Source organism: Haematobia irritans, chromosome 2 (genome assembly GCF_050003625.1).
Source record: "Haematobia irritans isolate KBUSLIRL chromosome 2, ASM5000362v1, whole genome shotgun sequence".
Taxonomy (NCBI): Eukaryota; Metazoa; Arthropoda; class Insecta; order Diptera; family Muscidae; genus Haematobia; species Haematobia irritans.
In genome coordinates, this window is record NC_134398.1 from 214,098,285 (window position 1) to 214,118,806 (window position 20,522).

Below are 20,522 nucleotides of genomic sequence, written 5' to 3' on the forward strand. Positions count from 1 at the left end.
GTACCAAATGGACCGATAAAAACTAAATCCGATACACGTTTTTGTGAGTCTAAAATACCAGTATAAAAACTACGGTTTCTAGAAACCCAAGGAGTTAAATCGGGAGATCGGTTAAATCGGGACTACGGATTCTAGAAGCCCAAGAAGTAAAATCGGGAGATAGTTCTATATGGGGGCTATACCAAAACATGGACCGATACTCACCTCTTTATGGTCATAAAATACCTCTAGATTTCCAATTTCAGACAAATTGGATAAAAAACACGGTTTCTATAAGCACAAGACCCCAAATCGGGAGGTCGTTTTATATGGGGACCATACCAAAACATGGACCGATACTCACACTTTTTGGCACACGTATTTGTGGTCCTACAATACCTCTAGATTTCCAATTTCAAGTAAATTGAATAAAAACTATAAGCCCAAGAAGTAAAATCGGGAGATCGGTCTATATGGGGGCTATACCAAAACATGGACCGATACTCACCATTTTTGGCACACCTCTTTATGGTCATAAAATACCTCTAGATTTCAAATTTCAGGCAAATTGGATAAAAACTACGGATTCTAGTAGTTCAAAAAGTAAAATCGGGAAATCGGACTATATGGGGGCTATACCAAAACATGGACCGATACTCACCATTTGTGGCACATCTCTTTGTGGTCCTAAAATACCTCTAGATTTCAAATTTCAGGCAAATTTGATAAAAACTACGGATTCTAGAGGCCCGAGACCCCAAATCGGGTGGTCGGGTTATATGGGGACCATATCAAAACCTGGACCGATATAGCCCATCTTCGAGCTTGACCTACCTGCAGACAAAAGACGAGTCTGTGCAAAATTTCAGCACGATTTCTTCATTATTGAAGACTGTAGCCGTGATTACAACAGACAGACAGACGGACGGACGCAGTGTTACCGATGAGAATACATTGATTACCAAAAATGGGTAGTTTTGGTCTGAGAATTCTTTCAAAGTTAAAAAATGTTTTTCCTTTTTTCTTTAATAGCAAATCGTTACTATATTTTTTATGAACGCCTAAAACTATACTACATTCCTTTATAGATTACCAAAAGGCCACAATGACAAAAACTCGCAAAGAATCTCCAACAAAAAATACATCTTCATCGAAAAAACGAAATTCTGATGTTATCAATAAGAATATGGAATCATTTTTAAAGAAACAAAAAGATTCCCTTTCCAATCTAAAAGCTGAACTTAAAGATTCCCTAGCTGAAATTCAACAAACTAAATGTGTAGTAATAGAAAAAGATAAATGCATTCAAGAACTACAAACAGAGTAAGTTGCCTATATAAATTGGTATTGTAACCGTTATGAAATATACATATATGTAATTCAAAGGATTGAAGGACGTAATAATGAAATTGTCAAACTCCGTGGCAATCTAAATGAAGCTAAAGAGATTAATGTGAAAACATTACATGACTTCTATATATTTAAAGAAAAATTTTGTGAACTTGAAGTTCATTATGCTACTGTTTCGAATATACAAAATCGTGAAATAGAAAGTTTGAAGCAAGAGGTTGACAGACATAAGTCTAGTGAAAATCTCCAAATCAAAGAACTTGAACAAATGGTACGAGATCTGCAACAACAATTGTACGAACGAAATCAATCTTTAGCCCATATTAAACTGGATTACTCGGAATTATTGCAAAACTATGAGAGATCTCAAAAGGAAGTGGAGAAAATACAAAAGGATTTTGAGAATTACCGCCAGATGGTCTTAACTGAAAAAAATATCTATGACGAAAAATTGAAGGTAATTGCTATACCGAGGACATATGGAACCAAAATTCGGCTTTTCGAGTAGCCTAGTTGAATTTTTTCCAAATTCAAAAAAAATATTTTTAATGCAGCAGCCTGAATTCCTTCTTGGAATATGCAGCACTTTTTTGTTCCAGACTGAGACTCCAAAGTTGACTTTTGGACTAAGTGTTCTCCCTTCTAAACCATATCCCTATTTTCACCTTTGTAAATTTATCCTTACCAATAGCAGGAGTTCAATTCCCTCAAAGACGAATTGTCACGAAAAGACGACAATCTAGCGAATACTACGGAACGTTTCAAACAAGAATTATTGGAAAAAGATAACATGATACGAAAGTGTACAAAAGACAAAGAAATTGTGGAGGAAGAAAAAAATGTAAGGATAATCACCCATAATTGCAAATCGCAAGATTTTGGTGTTCTTATAACTTGTCCATGTCTTATAACTTGATGAGAATTTGAAGAGAATATTAATGCAAAGTTCAAGATTAAAAGCTTTTGCAGTTTGGATAGAATAATAAAATCCTGCTTTTTGCGATTATCGGAAAATGGGGGACTGTAAATTAAATAATTGGCAGCCAAGGTACTAATCGTCATTTCTATTTTATAGCGTAAAATTGAAGAGCTGAATTATAAAATTAAGCAAATTGAAAAAGTTTTTGGACAGCCAACGAAAGCTGTTGCACCAATGACTGTAATTCCAGGTACTCCTGAAAATTCAGACAATTCTATACAGGAAAAAACATCGGCTCCAGAGGTATGCTAACAATTTGAAGATTTAATATATATTTTTTTTAATTTGCAAGTATCGTTGTTGTGATAGAGCAAAAAAGAAATATTACCAAATGTGGCCGTAACCAAGCCACAGTTTCATCGATCATTCCAAGAAATAATATCAAGTGACGATCAATATCCCAAGGAAAAAGCATCGCGATCACGCTCGAAAAAAATACCACGACTACAGAAAGCTAACTCTACTGCGAACGAGAACGTTTCCAAAAATGAAGTTAATCAGAAGCGAGGATATCAACGTTTGAAGAATCCATCACCTCCTAAACATAATGAATTTTCTACAACTTCTGGCGATGACGATGATGATATTCCATTAAAAAAATGGTGTCCAAATATTAAAAACGGCAATGTTGTAAGTACATATATAGGTGGAATATATCATCAAAAGGACATCTCCTTTTCTATTTAAATTTCGTTTCAAAATCTGGCGTATTAACCATAATTTTTTTATTTTTGAATGAAGACGAAATCGAACAAATTAATGTTATTCGAATTGGTATTTATTTTTATTTTTTTTTTTTATTTCGAAACTCGGTTCTGTCATCGAGACGGAATACCAGGCACTACAACCTAACAAGATTTCAGTATTAGATATTCGTATTCGCAATATCTAATACAATTCAATTGCAATACGATCCGTGACTAGTATTTAATTAAAAAACCTTTGTTGGCTTGTTGGAATTGTAGATAAAAATTTAGGCGGCTAGGGCCCAGTAAAAATTTTCTTTAGAAATAAAATTTTGATAAAATTTCCTATAAAAACAAAAGCGAGAACATTTTCTGTAGGAATAAAATTTTGACAAAATTTTCTATAGAAATAAAATTTTTACAAAATTTTCTATAGAAATAAAATGTTGACAAAATTTTCTATAGAAATAAAATTTTGACAAAATTTTCTATAGTAATAAAATTTGACAAAATTTTCTATAGAAATAACATTTTGACAAAATTTTCTATAGAAATAAAATTTTGACAAAATTTTCTATAGAAATAAAATTTTGACAAAATTTTCTATAGAAATAAAATTTTGACAAAATTTTCTATAGAAATAAAATTTTGACAAAATTTTCTATAGAAATAAAATTTTGACAAAATTTTCTATAGAAATAAAATTTTGACAAAATTTTCTATAGAAATAAAATTTTGACAAAATTTTCTATAGAAATAAAATTTTGACAAAATTTTCTATAGAAATAAAATTTTGACAAAATTTTATATAGAAATAAAATTTTGACAAAATTTTATATAGAAATAAAATTTTGACAACATTTTCTACAGAAATAAAATTTTGACAAAATTTTCTATAGAAATACAATTTTGACAACATATTCTATAGAAATAAAATTTTGACAAAATTTTCTATAGAAATAAAATTTTGACAACATTTTTTTATAGATGTAAAATTTTGACAAAATTTTCTATAGAAATAAAATTTTGAAAAAAAAATTCTATAGAAATAAAATTTTGAGAAATTTTTCTATAGAAATAAAATTTTGACAAAATTTTCCATAGAAATAAAATTTTGACAAAATTGGCTATAAAAATAAAATTATGACAAAATTTTCTATAGAAAGAAAATTTTCTATAGATATAAAATTTTGAGAAATTTGTCTATAGATATAAAATTTTGACAAAACGTTCTATAGAAATAAAATGTTGACAAAATTTTCTATAGAAATAACAGGTTGGTTGATAAGTCCCGGTCTGACACATAGATGGCGTCGCTAGTATAAAATGCATATAATTTTTATATAGTACCAACCTTCAAATGATTCGTGTCAAAATTTGACGTCTGTAAGTCAATTAGTTTGTGAGATAGAGCGTCTTTTGTGAAGCAACTTTTGTTATTGTGAAAAAAATGGAAAAAAAGGAATTTCGTGTTTTGATAAAATACTGTTTTCTGAAGGGAAAAAATACGGTGGAAGCAAAAAATAAACAATAATTGATTGGTATGCAAAATTCAAGCGTGGTGAAATGAGCACGGAGGACGGTGAACGCAGTGGACGCCCGAAAGAGGTGGTTACCGACGAAAACATCAAAAAAATCCACAAAATGATTTTGAATGACCGTACAATGAAGTTGATCGAGATAGCAGAGGCCTTAAAGATATCAAAGGAACGTGTTGCTCATATCATTCATCAATACTTGGATATGCGGAAGCTGTGCGCATAATGGTTTCCGCGCGAGCTCACATTTGACCAAAAAGAACAACGTGTTGATGATTCTGAGCGGTGTTTGCAGCTGTTAACTCGTAATACACCCGAGTTTTTCCGTCGATATGTGACAATGGATGAAACATGGCTCCATCACTACACTCCTGAGACCAATCGACAGTCGGCTGAGAGGACAGCGACCGGTGAACCGTCTCCGAAGCGTGAAAAGACTCAACAGTCCGCTGGCAAAGTAATGGCCTCTGTTTTTTGGGATGCGCACGGAATAATTTTTATCGATTATCTTGAGAAGGGAAAAACCATCAACAGTGACTATTATATGGCGTTATTGGAGCGATTGAAGGTCGAAATCGCGGCAAAACGGCCCCATATGAAGAAGAAAAAAGTTTTGTTCCACCAAGACAACGCACCGTGCCACAAGTCATTGAGAACGATGGCAAAAATTCATGAATTGGGCTTCGAATTGCTTCTCCACCCACCGTATTCTCCAGATCTTGCCCCCAGCGACTTTTTCTTGTTCTTAGAAAAATTTGGCTGCAATGAAGAGGTGATCGCCGGAACTGAGCCCTAGTTTGAGACAAAATCGTATCAAAAAATTGGAAGGTCGTTATAATCGTTGTATCGCTCTTGAAGGTAATTATGTTAAATAATAAAAAAGAATTTTGACAAAAAAATGTGTTTTTCTTTGTTAGACCGGGGGCTTATATGCCCCTATAGAAATAAAATTTTATCAAAATTTTCTATAGAAATATATTTTTGAAAAAATTTTCTATAGAAATAAAATCTTGACAAAATTTTCTATAGAAATAAAATTTTTACAAAATTTTCTATAGAAACAAAATTTTATCAAAATTTTCTATAGAAATAATTTTCTGAAAAAAAATTCTATAGAAATAATTTTTTGAAAAAAATTTCTATAGAAATAAAATTTTTACAAAATTTTTTATAGAAATAAAATTTTGAGAAAATTTTCTATAGAAATAAAATTTTGAGAACATTTTCTATAGAAATAAAATTTTGACAAAATTTTCTATAGAAATAAAATTTTGACAATATTTTCTATAGAAATAAAATTTTGATGAAATTTTCTATAAAAATAAAATTTTGAGAAAATTTTCTATGCAATTAAAATTTTGACAAAATTTTCTATGCAATTAAAATTTTTAGAAAATTTTCTATAGCAATAAAATTTTGACAAAATTTTCTATAGAAATAAAATTTTGACAAAATTTTTTATAGAAATACAATTTTGACAAAATTGTTTATAGAAATCAAATTTTGACAAAATTTTTTATAGACATACATTTTTGAGAAAATTTTCTATAGATATAAAATTTTGAGAAAATTTTCTATAAAAATAAAATTTTGACGAAATTTCCTATAAAAAAAATTTTAAGAAAATAATTTATATGTATAATGTATAAAAGAAGGAAGGTATTCAACAAAGTATTTAAAAGAGCAGCCAAGAAAAACTTCTTACTGTATTATTCTCATCTGGTCAGTCGTATTTCTCACATAATTTTCATAACGGGGTATAATAAACGATCATTATGAACTTCCATTATTGGCTATTTAATTATACACTTTAAAAAAATATGTTTTTATTTGCCTATATTTATTTCTTTGATGTTTTATTTTTTTATTTTTAGTGCATTCCAGAAACTGAAACAGATGCTTCAGATCTTTTTGTCTCAACAAAACGGTCTAAGAAACTCTATTGATATGAGCGTTACCTCACATACAGACTAAATACCACTAAATGAATTACAAACATGGTGGATATATTTAATTTATTTTATGTTAATTATCTTTTTTCTTATTTTTTTGTACTAAAAATAGGAATTAAAGTTTAATTTTTTATTAGTAATTTTTGTTGCCTTATACGTTTCTGTTATTGTTTTCTTTTTAATTTCCCAAATCATGAATTAAATTAAAAAAATTGTGTTCATTGTAAAATCAATAAACCATGTATATTTTTTATTAGAATTTTAATCAATTATACCCAAAACTCTAGCCTTACTAAGAAAATCAGTTCTTTGTATATAACAACCAGTCATTGTACGTTTACCTGTATAGGCATAACGACCATGATACACACGCCAATTGTCAAAGACCACAATAGTACCAGGATGCAATTTAAAACGCCATTGACTTTCGGGACTTTGGACTATTTCTAAAAACTCACAAAAACTCGTATAAAAGTCCCACATTTCACTTTGAGAAATTGTATTGAAAACAGCACGATCGTAAACATTTAAACGCAATTGAATTATTTCCTGGGTTACTGGATCTAGTCTAATCATGGGTGCAGAGTGTATATGATGTTGGCCTTCTTCTATATATTCAGCAGGTAATTGTACCTTAGTGAGAATATCAAAAGCTTTGGGATTTCTTCTTTTCAACTCCAGGGCACAATGAAGACCATCAACAAAGAAGTTCTCACCACCATCACCATCGACATGTGCCAGACAATGGAGAGCTTGGAGACCTGCTGCATCACAAAAATAAGTATTATCGGTGTGTGATCCCAAATATTCCTTGGAGTATGCAGTGTCGGCATGATCAGCAGCATCTGTGAATGTAAACATCTCACCAAAAAAGGTTTTCATGACGGGGAAAACGCGACGAATAGCCATTTCTGTCATAGTGGTATTGGCTGGTACCTCATCGATGAACGCTATGCCAAAACGAATCAAGGCCGAAACATAATCTTTAACAATGGCCTCAGATGATATCAAGTCGGTAAGTTTGAAACGTAAATGTCTTTCATTTTGTAAAACAACGGGTAAATTCCAATGAGTTTTAAGGCTGGACTTGGCTTTGGCCAATTGTAATTTTTCCACTTGCGAAGAGAACACAAAATCAATATCATAATCCGAAACATGGCCATCAGTCCCTGAAAGGGAAATAAATTCGACTTAGAAAAAAAAAAACAATGACATAAAGTAAAAGCACGTCCAACTAACATTTCACTTGCAGTATTTGTCCATCCTTGAGATACGTTACTCCTCCCTTTTCAGGTTTAATATTCCTGGGTATTTCCAATAAATTATATTTCCTTTGCTTCGTTACAGTATTATAACACAAGAGGCAACGACAATGATCTCGTAGCCAAAAATAATTGACTTTTATTACTTCTTGGCTATCATAGTGTTTTACTTCAATCATTGTGTGTATTTTTTTATTATTTTTTAGAGAAGTGAGATGTTTCAAATTGGACTCGCCAAATTATACTAGTGCAAAGTTGTTGCTTTAGGATTCCTTATAAGGGTATCAAAAAAACTCGGATTTTTGATAAGGCCCTCTTTTTTTCGTATAATACATATGTATATTAATGAATTCATTTAATTAATATATTTCTACAACTGATAAGAGTGTTGGGTGCGTCTAAATTTAAACAAACAAAAAATAGTGAAAAGAAGAATCATCTTTTATTGATTAGTGTGATTAATGCACTTTGCTTTTACTACTATCCATAGAGATTCATTGACCATAAAGTTTACAATGTAGGCTATAGCAAATAAACTCCCATAAACCGAGAAAGCAGAATTAAGTATACCCTCCTCGATAAGCCATATAATTATATATTAATTAAGTTTTGCACGAAAAATTGCGAGTTTGTATTCGTCGAAAATGCCGATTTATCAATTGAGGTCACAAATTAAAAATATGGGCAAAATAAACAAATAGTCCTTTCCATCAAATCGACTTTTGAATTTTCTGAAAATCGAGTGCATTAAAGTCTGAGTCGGAATCATATTCTCTATTCCCCTTCCAGACAGCGGGAAGAAGCGGAAACTTCTGCTCTTTGTCCTCAGAAAAATTTGTGGCAATGGTAATGATATAATAACTTTATACAACTCCAATATAAACCAATCCCCAAGATTTTACTTCTGGAGCCTTATGAAGAAACCGGTCGTGTTGAATTTGGCCTTATAATTACCATGCACAAAAATTGGTTCATATCGGATACATAATTATAAATAAATACTAAACCGATCAAGAATTAAAGTGGTTTATATAGTACATATTTAATCTTCTTTTTTATACCCTCCACGATAGGATGAGGGTATATTAACTTTATCATTCCGTTTGTAACACATCGAAATATTGCTCTAAGACCCCATAAAGTATATATATTCTGGGTCGTGGTGAAATTCTGAGTCAATCTGAGCATGTCCGTCCGTCCGTCTGTTGAAATCACGCTAACTTGCGAACGAAACAATCTATCGACTTGAAACTTGGCACAAGTAGTTGTTATTGATGTAGGTCGGATGGTATTGCAAATGGGCCATATCGGTCCACTTTTACGTATAGCCCTCATATAAACAGACCCCCAAATTTGGCTTGCGGGGACTCTAAGAGAAGCAAAATTCATCTGATTCAGTTGAAATTTGGTACGTGGTGTTAATATATGGCTTCAAACACCCATGCAAAAATTGGTCGAAATCGGTCCATAATTATATATAGCCCCCACATAAACCGATCCCCAGATTTGACTTCCGGAGCTCCTTGGAAGAGCAAAATTAATCCGATTCGGTTGAAATTTGATACGTGATGTTAGTATATGGTATCCAACAACCATGCAGGAATTGATTCATATCAGTCCATAATTATATATAGTCCCCATATAAACCGATCCCCAGAATTGACCTCCGATGCCTTTTGGAGAAGCAAAATTCGTCCGATCTGGTTGAAATTTGGTACGTGGTGGTAGTAAATGATATTTTACAGCCATGCCAAAAGTGGTCCATATCAGTCCATAATCATATATAGCCCCCATATAAACCGATCCCGAGATTTGGTTTTGGAGCATCTTGGAGGAGCAAATTTCATCCGAGTCAGTTGAAATTTGGTACATTGTGCTAGTATATGGCCGTTAACAACCAAGCCTAACTAGGTCCATATCGGTCTATAGTTATATATATAGCCCTCAGATAAATCGATCGCCAATCACACAAAAATTGGTCCATATCAAGTTCATAATTGTATATAGCCCCCATATAAGCGACCCCCATATTTCAATTCTGGCTCTCTACCACGTATGGAAGTTTTAAGATAGAAGTTTCTACGCAATCCATGGTGGAGGGTACATAAGATTCGGCCTGGCCGAACTTACGGTCTTATATACTTGTTTTTATTAACAAAGACTTCATATGAACTAAGTTACAATTTAGTAGACATTTTTAAAAGGGCTTAAGATACCATGCCATCGGCATCTGTTACCATCACCCAAGTAATTCGATTGTAGAGGACAGTCTTTAGTGGAACTTTGTGCGTAATCCACACTGAAAAAATAAAATCCACAGTTAAACTAACGCATTAATTTATTTGCTTGTAGGTAAATTTTATTATTTTTTCGAAATATTCCGCAGCCCCATGAAATTTTCTTTTTAAGTATTTCTCAAATATTTTACGACCTAAACGTGAGTTTAAAGTACACATAAGTTCAATATGAACTAACGCAAAAGAAAATTTTCGTACGATTCCCAAAAATCGTAAGAATGAACTGCAGTATGGTTAAAATGGTTATGGTTTGATTGATTTTGTTCTTTACTTTAAGTTAATTTTTCATCTATGAGAGGGAGTAATTTCGTGAGTTATATTTAAAATGTATACCAGGGCATAACATTTTCCTACTTTTAACACTTTAGCGCTTTATGGAAATCTGAAAATCTGAAACGCTTTATGGAAATCTAAAAATGTGGTGTATATTTAGTTCAAATTTCGCACAAGGTAGTTTATTCTTGCTATAAGTGGAGTATATGTAGTTCAAATTTCGCACAAGGTAGTTTATTCTTGCTATAAAACAGTTTTTTGTTTCTATGCATGATGGTGGGTATATAAGATTCAGCCTGGCCGAACTTTCGACGGTATTTAATTGTTTAACATTACATTATTTAGATTGTTTGTATTTTATTATATCCCATTTTTTTTTATTATATCCCCATCGAAAAAATATTTTAACACATGTGGCAACATTCAAACTAGCAACTAACTTGCAATTAAGCCCTATACATCCGCACTGTGTATTCTAACATTTCAGAGAATAGCATGTCGTATACGTAATAATCAACATACATTTATCATACGAATAGAAGAGTATTACAATGCACATCATATCATAGTATTAGTTACTCTTAAATGGCATAGCCGCCTACTCTCTCTCTCTCTCTCACTACACACAGGTGTAAAGAGTAGTTCTCTATTTCCGTCAATAACGGTATCCATGCAACAGTGGCACTAGCAAAATAATGTTTGTTTTTGTTCTTTGTGTTGTAGCACACAATAACAACATGCAGATACACAAAAATCGCGCTAGAATGTTTTTCGGTAAATTTAGCAACTACATTTGGATATATAACCGCAAAAAAAGGAAAGTGAGCGTCAATCGGTCTTTCGTTCTCAGTCTATAGGAGGAAGTTCTAGTTGTCGTATGGTCTGTAGGTTGGTCAGTGGGCCAGTCGTTCTAACATACGGTTCGATGTCATATTGAATGTTTGACTTGGATCTTTGTTGTATTTATCTAAGTGCAAGTGTTCTTTCTATTTGCTGTCATTTATTCACTCGTGGTGGTGACAGCGTTTACGGCGACGGAGGCGTATAACAAACAAAAGAAAATTCTTCTTATAGTCCGTTATTTGCTCATAATATCTGATGTTATTGGGAGACAGTAGGGTTTTCTCTTGACGGAGAATCGCATGCGGTATTTACTAAACAATTAACAGTGCTCATTAATTTTGCCAAATATTTCTACAGTAGTTTTTGGGAAATTTACGGAAAAACAAATACCCCAAGTCCTTAGCTGGATTCAAAAATCGTCATACAAAAAACTCTATGGAAAACAAACGCTATCATATATAAATTGAAACAAACAAAAAAATATGATAATAGAATAATTAAATATTGTGTGTTTTCGATAAACAAATCGGCAACATTCGAGAAAATTTGCCATGGACTTGTCAACGAAATAAGCCTACATTCTGATGCAATGAAAATGTGTTGAGTCAATAATTCCGAGGAGAAGACAAAAGAAAACGTCTAGCTTCTAGCAAAGAAAACCAATTTGTATGTTGTCTTTGTTAGATTTTTGTTTTGAAGGTATCGAATAATAGTATTACTAATTACCCAGTGTGTGTATAAAGTGAGTGAGTGAGAAGTGTTTGATTGATTGGTGGAACGTCATAATGAGACAACCAATGTCATTATCATCAATAGAAGGCCAACGAATTATATCAAATATAACGGAATATCCAAAAAATATTAGTATTATAATTGTTGCTGTTATTGCACAATCCGAATCAATATCGGTTTGACATTTATTGTCCTCTTCCTAATTAATTGCGGGCATCCTTTGCTGCTACATCCAAAATGGAGGTTCAACCGCATCATCATCAGGCTCATCACTACCACATCTCGTTCCGTCGATCCTTAAAACGTTCGATTAGCTTTAATACAGGTAAATTATCTCAATATCTAAAATTCATTATATAGTAAATGACATTGTATCGGGAGACATTATTTTTTATGTCATTCATATTTGCTTCCTTATTAATCAAACGAAACGTTGATATTGAAAGTGACTTAAGTACCATATTAACAGCCTGTTTCTGTACGTCGATCGAGCTGTACCGATCGACTTAAATGCATAGATACAGCTGATTTTTGGTTATAAATTCAGCTGCTTGTTTCTATTTCAATCGATCGATAGAGCTCGGTCGTCATACAGAAATAGGCTGTAAATATAATAATTGCAGAAGAGAAATTGGCGAGAGCCAAATAAATCATGTGGAAGTGAAGATGCAATTAGCCAGAAATCTAAAAGAATAGGTTTGTGAAATTGTTTTTACATTTTACAAAATAATATTATTTTCTTCTAAACAAACTTTTTGTTTACCCCAAAATAAAAATCCCAAACGTTGGTCTAAAATTTCGTTTGGAGGGTGAAAGATTTTTTCGTTGCGTGTACGTAGTATTATTTTTGCAATTTTTTTGTACTTTGATTCTCTCAATTGTGTCTTAATAATCCTAACAAAGCCATGGAATTTTTCCATTGCAAAATGGAATGTTAAATTTAAATAAGTTAAACTTTAATTGATAACCTTAGCCATAAATGCTTAATATTTAGAAATCTCTTAAACCATACATTTGTGGATGTAGAAAAGTTTAAGATATGAATTACTCATTAAACAGGGTAGGTGAGACGGCGGTGACACAGTTTAGGCTAGACTTCGAAGATACCTGCAATTTGTTCTTTATAAGCAAACCAAAATATTCTTGTTTCATTTATTTTATTGCGTTAAGTTTTATTATCTATTGTTGCCCAGCTCAAACATAACAATATTTTTGTGAAATGTTCCACAAATCGTTATCATGATGCTGGTAGCGTGACGAAGCGCTATGATTGTGGTCCACAAATAAAAACTGCAGAGTTTCGGAGTTTCAGAGGATCGAATTCAACTAAATAAACTGCATTGTATCAATCAAATAATAATTAAAGATTTTGCAATATCCCGTTAAAGGATACAACATAATAGTAACAGGTTGGCTGATAAGTCCCCGGTCTGACACATAGATGGCGTCGCTAGTATTAAATGCATATTATTTTTATATAGTACCAACCTTCAAATGATTCGTGTCAAAATGTGACGTCTGTAAGTCAATTAGTTTGTGAGATAGAGCGTCTTTTGTGAAGCAACTTTTGTTATTGTGAAAAAATGGATAAAAAGGAATTTCGTGTTTTGATAAAATACTGTTTTCTGAAGGGAAAAAATACGGTGGAAGCAAAAACTTGGCTTGATAATGAGTTTCCGGACTCTGCCCCAGGGAAATCAACAATAATTGATTGGTATGCAAAATTCATGCGTGGTGAAATGAGCACGGAGGACGGTGAACGCAGTGGACGCCCGAAAGAGGTGGTTACCGACGAAAACATCAAAAAAGTCCACAAAATGATTTTGAATGGCCGTAAAATGAAGTTGATCGAGATAGCAGAGGCCTTAAAGATATCAAAGGAACGTGTTGGTCATATCATTCATCAATATTTGGATATGCGGAAGCTCTGTGGAAAATGGGTGCCGGGCGAGCTCACATTTGACCAAAAACAACAACGTGTTGATGATTCTGAGCGGTGTTTGCAGCTGTTAACTCGTAATACACCCGAGTTTTTCCGTCGATATGTGACAATGGATGAAACATGGTTCCATCACTACACTCCTGAGTCCAATCGATAGTCGGCTGAGTGAACTGCGACCGGTGAACCGTCTCCGAAGCGTGGAAAGACTCAAAAGTCCTCTGGCAAAGTAATGGCCTCTGTTTTTTTTGGGATGAGCATGGAATAATTTTTATCGATTATCTTGAGAATGGAAAAACCATCAACACTGACTATTATATGGCGTTATTGGAGCGTTTGAAGGTCGAAATCGTGGCAAAACGGCCCCGTATGAAGAAGAAAAATGTGTTGTTCCACCAAGACAACGCACCGTGCCACAAGTCATTGAGAACGATGGCAAAAATTCATGAATTGGGCTTCGAATTGCTTCACCATCCACTGTATTCTCCAGATCTGGCCCCCAGCGACTTTTTCTTGTTCTCAGACCTCAAAAGGATGCTCGCAGGGAAAAACATTTGTTTGCAATGAAGAGGTGATCGCCGAAACTGAGGCCTACACTGATAGAAAAAGTTTCGTTATATTAACGAAATGTATCATTAAAAGTGAGCCAACGAAACAAATTCGTTAATACAATGAAATGTTTCGTTATTATGACGAATTTTCTGTTACTCAATGTAACGTTTCGTACTATTAACGAATATTTTCATTGTATTAATGAAAATGTTTCGTTATATCAATGAAAAATGTTCATTGGCTCAATTTTAATGAAATTTTCTTTGTGTGTATTTTGAGGCAAAACCGAAAGAGTACTACCAAAATGGTATTAAAAATTGGAAGGTCGTTATAAACGTTTTATCGCTCTTGAAGGGAACTATGTTGAATAAGAAAAACGAATTTTGACAAAAAAAAATGTGTTTTTCTTTGTTAGACCGGGGACTTATCAGCCAACCTGTTATATTAAATAAAAAGCACACGATGTTACACCAAAACAAAAAAGACAAAGAAGCGGAGTATTTCACTAAGAATGCATTTAAGACGCAATTCTTTTTTAAATTTGGGCTTTGCGTACTTGATGGTCTGGAAAACAAATTTGAATTTATTCGTTTTTTTATATTATGAGTTATTAATGTACGTTAAGAAGACATTAAGCACAATTTAAATATTTCTAAATTTATAGCTTTATAGGCAAGTTACTAACATCCATTGAATTTAAGCGCGATTTCAATAATGAAGATTTATTCCAAATTTTTACTATAAGTCTGTTCAATAGAATTTTTTTATATAAATATACACATTTTAAAGCCGAATCTCTTAACTATACGTACACATAAAAAATTTTTTTCTGATTCAATCACGAAATTAATTGATCCAATTAATTTTTTAATTGAAATGTCTTCAATCTCAGAGGTGAATTAAAAAATTAATTGAATCAATTAAAAAATAAATTGATACTATTAATTTTTGTGATTGATTTTTGTATCAATTAAAAAATTTGTTGGATCAATTAAATTTTTAATTGAATATTTTTTAAAACTCAATTAAAATTTTTATTGGAAAATTTTTGGTGAAATTTTTTTCTGTGTAAGTAAGGGTCGTAGTTAACCCCAGTTTCGACCGAATACAAAAAATTTTCATTCTCTTTTCGCGGTATATTAATAAAGCTATTCACGTACAAACAAATGCTAATTTAAAAATCCAAATTGTAACGGAGACTTCAAAGCAAAAATTGTTTTCTTAATTCCAAAAAAAAACTTTAAACGAAAGATGCTAAGTCATCAAAATAAGTCTTGGCCTATATTTGAAGTGTTTTTATCTTAAATCTAAGGATTCAATGTTTCAGTTTAATTTAAGGACACTTTCTTTGAAATATAAATGTGTTTCTTTCTTTAAGAAAAATTTAGTTAGTTCAAAGATATTTGAATTTTACGGAGAGACGCAAATTTCCAAAATTTGTGTCCTAAATTTAATAAAAAATTTTTTTTTGAAGCTACGGTAATAAACTTTATTTTAATTAAAATGTCATTATTTTAAAGAAATTTTTCCTTAATATGTTGTAAATTGCGCATGCTAAATTGTAGGTTGCGCAATTTTTAATATCACGTAAATATTTTTTCAGTGTGACTTTTTTATTTAAAACATAGTATAATTGAGTTTGAATTTGGAAATGTAAGTTATCATTAAAACGTTTTTAAAGGACTTTGATAGCACATGAATTAAAAAAAAATAATAAATTTACTTTTTTTTTCCTAGAATCAAGTACGCAAAACTCAAATTCAAAAGAGAATTGTGTCTTAAAAGTATCCTTACTTCAATTCTCCTTTAGAACGGTGAGGATGTGAAAAGTATTAAATAAAGACTAACACAATTTTTTTTTGAATTACCTGGTTAATAGCATCTTCCTTCGTATCTTTAGTAAATTTTTTCAATATTTTTTTTGTTTTATGATAAAAGTTCAAACTTTTCGAAGAAATTAAAAAATTTGTACCTGTCTTCCAAGCATTGCTTTTGTTTCTTTGCGTGTATTTATGATATTTCAGATACTTAGGCAACATTCAAAATCAACGATTGCTCATATCTTTTTCTTTTTAATAATTTTTTTCTATATTTTATCTGTTATGTTATTATTTGTATTTTCCTATTTTAATTGAGTTTTATTGCCAATTTTTTTTTGTTATTGTTATGATACAATTACATTCATACAATTGGGCATTGTATACAAAACACCATCGTTAACGAAGAGACCACGAAGACAACCGACTACGACGCCAAAGAAAACACTCATGATCGTCACACGAAAACATGTCACAAAGCACATAGAGACGACACGATTAGTGACGTGATTTTGTTTTGCTTCAATGATTCCCTTTTGAGAATTTGTCAGGATGACCTTTAATTTGAACAATTTCACAGCAGATGATGGTAACAATGAAAAATTATTTACATAAATTCATATTCATAAATATATACATACCAGCACTATGGTTTTATTCTTTTCTTGTAAAAGAATAACAAAAAGCTGTGGAAAATGAATGTTTATTCACTTACATTTGTTATAGCGTCATTCATATGTTTGTTTTTCTGCTGCAACCACGGTGGGGTTATATTTGTTCGGACGGTTTCTTAATTCGAAGTTGGTCTATGTTAACCGAAAAGCTGATTGCAATACTTGATGATAAATGTTTTTCACAACCATGTTATTTTCTCCGACATTATATATTTGATTTTGACAACAATTTTTTTGTTTGGCGAATAAACAAAATTTTTGTGACAAAAATATTCCATGTTCCCTGTTCAAAAATAACATATTGCCCTAGGAGGTGGTCATATTACTTATCTGCGTGTATATAAGCCGAAAGCTTTATCTAGCTATTGAAAATTCCTCGTTCCCTACACAGAAAAAAAATATTTACGTGATATTAAAGATTACGCAACCTAAATTTTATGATGCGAAATTTACAAAATATTAAGGACAATTTCTTTAAAATAATGAAATTTTAATTAAAATAATGTTTATAATCTTTGCTTCAAAAATTTTTTCATTAAATTTAGGACAAATTTTGTAAATTTGCGTCCCTCCGTTAAAGTCGCTTGTCTTTGAACTAAGACTAAATTTCTTAAAGTAAAGAAACACATTTTTGATTTAAAGAAATTGTCCTTAAATTAACTGAAATATTGAAACTTTAGATTTAAGTTAAAACGCTTCAAATATAGACTAAGACTTAGGTTAGGTTATGTTAGGTGCCAGCCCGATGTATCAGGCTCACTTAAACTATTCAGTCCATTGTGATACCACATTGGTGAATTTCTCTCTTATCACTGAGTGCTGCCCCGTTTTCATGTTAAGCTCAATGACAAGGGACCTCCTTTTTATAGCCGAGTCCGAACGGCGTTCCACATTGCAGTGAAACCACTTAGAGAAGCTTTGTAACCCTCAGAAATGTCACCAGCATTACTGAGGTAGGATAATCCACCGCTGAAAAACTTTTGGTGGAGCACCACGGTGGTGCAATGGTTAGCATGCCCGCCTTGCATACACAAGGTCGTGGGTTCGATTCCTGCTTCGACCGAACACCAAAAGTTTTTCAGCGGTGGATTATCCTACCTCAGTAATGCTGGTGACATTTCTGAGGGTTAAAAAGCTTCTCTAAGTGGTTTCACTGCAATGTGGGACGCCGTTCGGACTCGGCTATAAAAAGGAGGTCCATTGTCATTGAGCTTAACATAGAATCGGGCAGCACTCAGTGATAAGAGAGAAGTTCACCAATGTGGTACCACAATGGACTGAATAGTCAAAGTGAGCCTGATACATCGGGCTGCCACCTAACCTAACCATTGCACCAAGGTGGCTCCCTAAGACTTATTTTGAGGATTTAGCGTCTTTGCTTTAAAGTTTTTTTTTTTTTTTTTTTTTTTTGAAATTATGAAAACATTTTCTACATATATCCAATTAAAAAAATGAAGTTAAAAACGTAATCAATAAAGAAATTAACTGATAAAATTTACATTTAAATCAAATTAAATGTTTTAATCAAACAAGAAACTATTTCCAATTGGACAAAAATGTTCCATGCACAGAAAAAATATTTTTTGTCTTTAATCACGAAACTAATTGAACCAATTAATTTTTAATTGAAATTTCTTCCGTTACATAAATGATAGTATCAATCACCAACGTCAATTAAAAATTAATTGATCAAATTAAATATTTAATTGATACTAGTAATTTCTGTGATTGATTTTTGGTTCAATTAAAAAAATTGTTGAATCAAATTAAATTTTTAATTGAAAATTGTTTAGAATCCAATTAAAATTTTAATTGAAAAAATATTGGTGATATTTTTTTGTTTGTATTCACCGTTCACAAATAACATTTAGCTCTTAAAACATGTTTGGTGCGATCATATTCATTCTCTGCGTGTATATAGACTAGAGGTGTGCACGTGAGTAATAGTTTACTCACGCACACTCACGACTGAAAAATTATACTCACGCACACCCACGCACGATATTTTTGGTAGGACTCACGCACACTCACGAAAAGAATATTTGTACTCAGGCACGAAAACGTCGTGACTCACGAAAAATATCGTGACTCACGAATAATTTTATGATTAATTTACCCTACCGAAGTATCTGAAAACATGAGCATTATTAAAATCGAGAGTGTTATTAAACTCGTAACATAGGTGTCACTAAAATTGTAATCGAATTTAACTCTTAAGCGTTTTATGTTGGTGATCAGGAATATTTTCGTGAGTTTAATTCGTTACTCACGCACACTCACGAAGATATTATTTTCATGACTCACGCACGAATCACGAAAATTTTCGTGAGTCACGACCAGGGCTGTGGAGTCGAGCCAATTTTGCTCGACTCCGACTCCAGCATTTTTCATCAGCTCGACTCCGACTCCGACTCCGGAGTCGACTCCGGGTAATATAACTAAATCTCATTTTAATACCACTAATTTTAGTTCTATTGTGGGGGTACCGTAAGTGGACGATATAAAGTATCGTGTTTATTTATGTGTGCCAAAAAAGATCTTAATTTCACATTAGATGCTAATTGAATTCTATATTTCAAATTTATGGCAATGTTTAAAAAATAAAATAATGATATAAATACCCATCATAATATGAGAATATACCAACAGTATATGTATTTGTGGACCAAAATTATTGATACTATTTCAAATCCTTTAAATTTGTTGCGAGCTATATAAAGGTTTATATTTCCATATGCATGAATTTGAATCTGAAACAAAATTGTATATACTTCTACAAAATCTATGTACTTAAAATTTAAATCTACCGTTATGGGACGTAACACAATTTTAACGAAAAATAAAAATGCAAGGAAAGTCTAAAGTCGGGCGGGCCGATTATAATATACTCTGCACAACTTTGTATTTAGATCTACATTTTGATAAAATCTCAAATCAGACTTCTACAAAACTCGGGCAATATTTGGAAAATATTTATAATTGTTTAGACAATTTCGCAAAAATGCATTTATGATTCATTCATTGAAAAATTTGAAAATTTGAGTCATTTCTACAAGCTTTCGACTTAGCAGCAATTTTTCCAAAATTGTATGCTCACTGAATACAATTTTGGAAAAATTTTTGTCTAGTAAATAAAATTTTGCAAAATTGTATATAGAAATAAAATTTTGGAAAATTTTCTACAGTAACAAAATTTTGACTAAATTTTCTATAGAAATAAAATTTTGGCAACATTTTCTATAGAAATCAAATTTTGACCAAATATATAGAAATACAATTTTGAATAAAATTTTTGTAGAAATAGAATTTGGCAAAATTTTTTATAGAAAAAAAAGTTTGAAAAAATTATCAATAGAAATACAATTTAAAAAAATTGTGTAGCAAACAAAATTTTGCAAAATTTTCTATAGAAATAAAATTTTGCAAAATATTCTATATAAACAACATTTTGACTAAATTTTCTATAGAAGTAAAATGTTGACTAAATTTTATGTAGAAAAAAATATTTCTATATTAATAAAATTTTGAATACATTTTTATAGCAGTGAGTATCTGTGAGCATCAGTAAGAAAAAAATTGAGAAAATTTGCTATAGAAATAAAATTTGACAATTTTTTCGTATAGAAATAAAATTTTGAAAAAATTATCA

The 20,522-nt window shown here is 31.7% G+C and overlaps 3 protein-coding genes across 4 annotated transcripts in view; 2 read left to right on the top strand and 1 right to left on the bottom strand.

Annotated features, from left to right (window-relative positions):
• The window catches only part of LOC142227063 (uncharacterized), a 41,687-nt gene extending 34,966 nt beyond the window's left edge, over positions 1–6,721 (top strand). Inside the window, exons 2-7 of one of the 2 annotated variants that reach the window (XM_075297386.1) lie at positions 1,068–1,302; positions 1,366–1,786; positions 2,021–2,170; positions 2,405–2,551; positions 2,618–2,938; positions 6,407–6,721. In XM_075297386.1, coding sequence (XP_075153501.1) covers positions 1,085–1,302; positions 1,366–1,786; positions 2,021–2,170; positions 2,405–2,551; positions 2,618–2,938; positions 6,407–6,478 — 1,329 coding nt within the window. In that variant the 5' untranslated portion in view covers positions 1,068–1,084 and the 3' untranslated portion in view covers positions 6,479–6,721. The remainder of the gene's footprint in view (positions 1–1,067; positions 1,303–1,365; positions 1,787–2,020; positions 2,171–2,404; positions 2,552–2,617; positions 2,939–6,406) is intronic. The other variant, XM_075297387.1, reaches the window with a different exon arrangement.
• Positions 6,697–7,999, bottom strand: Tmlh (Trimethyllysine hydroxylase). Its single transcript, XM_075297388.1, has 2 exons — positions 7,724–7,999; positions 6,697–7,653 (listed from the first exon to the last, which is right to left on the bottom strand). Exons 1-2 carry the CDS (start codon positions 7,923–7,925, stop codon positions 6,746–6,748), a joined length of 1,110 nt encoding a protein of 369 aa, XP_075153503.1. The 5' UTR covers positions 7,926–7,999; the 3' UTR covers positions 6,697–6,745.
• Positions 8,000–11,202: 3,203 nt separating this feature from the next.
• The window catches only part of LOC142227066 (protein phosphatase 1L), a 49,386-nt gene continuing 40,066 nt past the window's right edge, over positions 11,203–20,522 (top strand). The window contains exon 1 of the mRNA XM_075297393.1: positions 11,203–12,216. Within this exon, the coding sequence (XP_075153508.1) occupies positions 12,129–12,216 (88 nt within the window). The 5' untranslated portion in view covers positions 11,203–12,128. The remainder of the gene's footprint in view (positions 12,217–20,522) is intronic.

Bases quoted from the DNA above. Each gene is read 5' to 3' on its own strand.
- Tmlh (XM_075297388.1), bottom strand. From the start codon at position 7,925: ATGATTGAAGTAAAACACTATGATAGCCAAGAAGTAATAAAAGTCAAT. The intron at 7,654-7,723 runs GTTAGTTGGACG...TTTCCCTTTCAG, and splicing joins ACAAATACTGCAAGTGAAAT to GGACTGATGGCCATGTTTCG.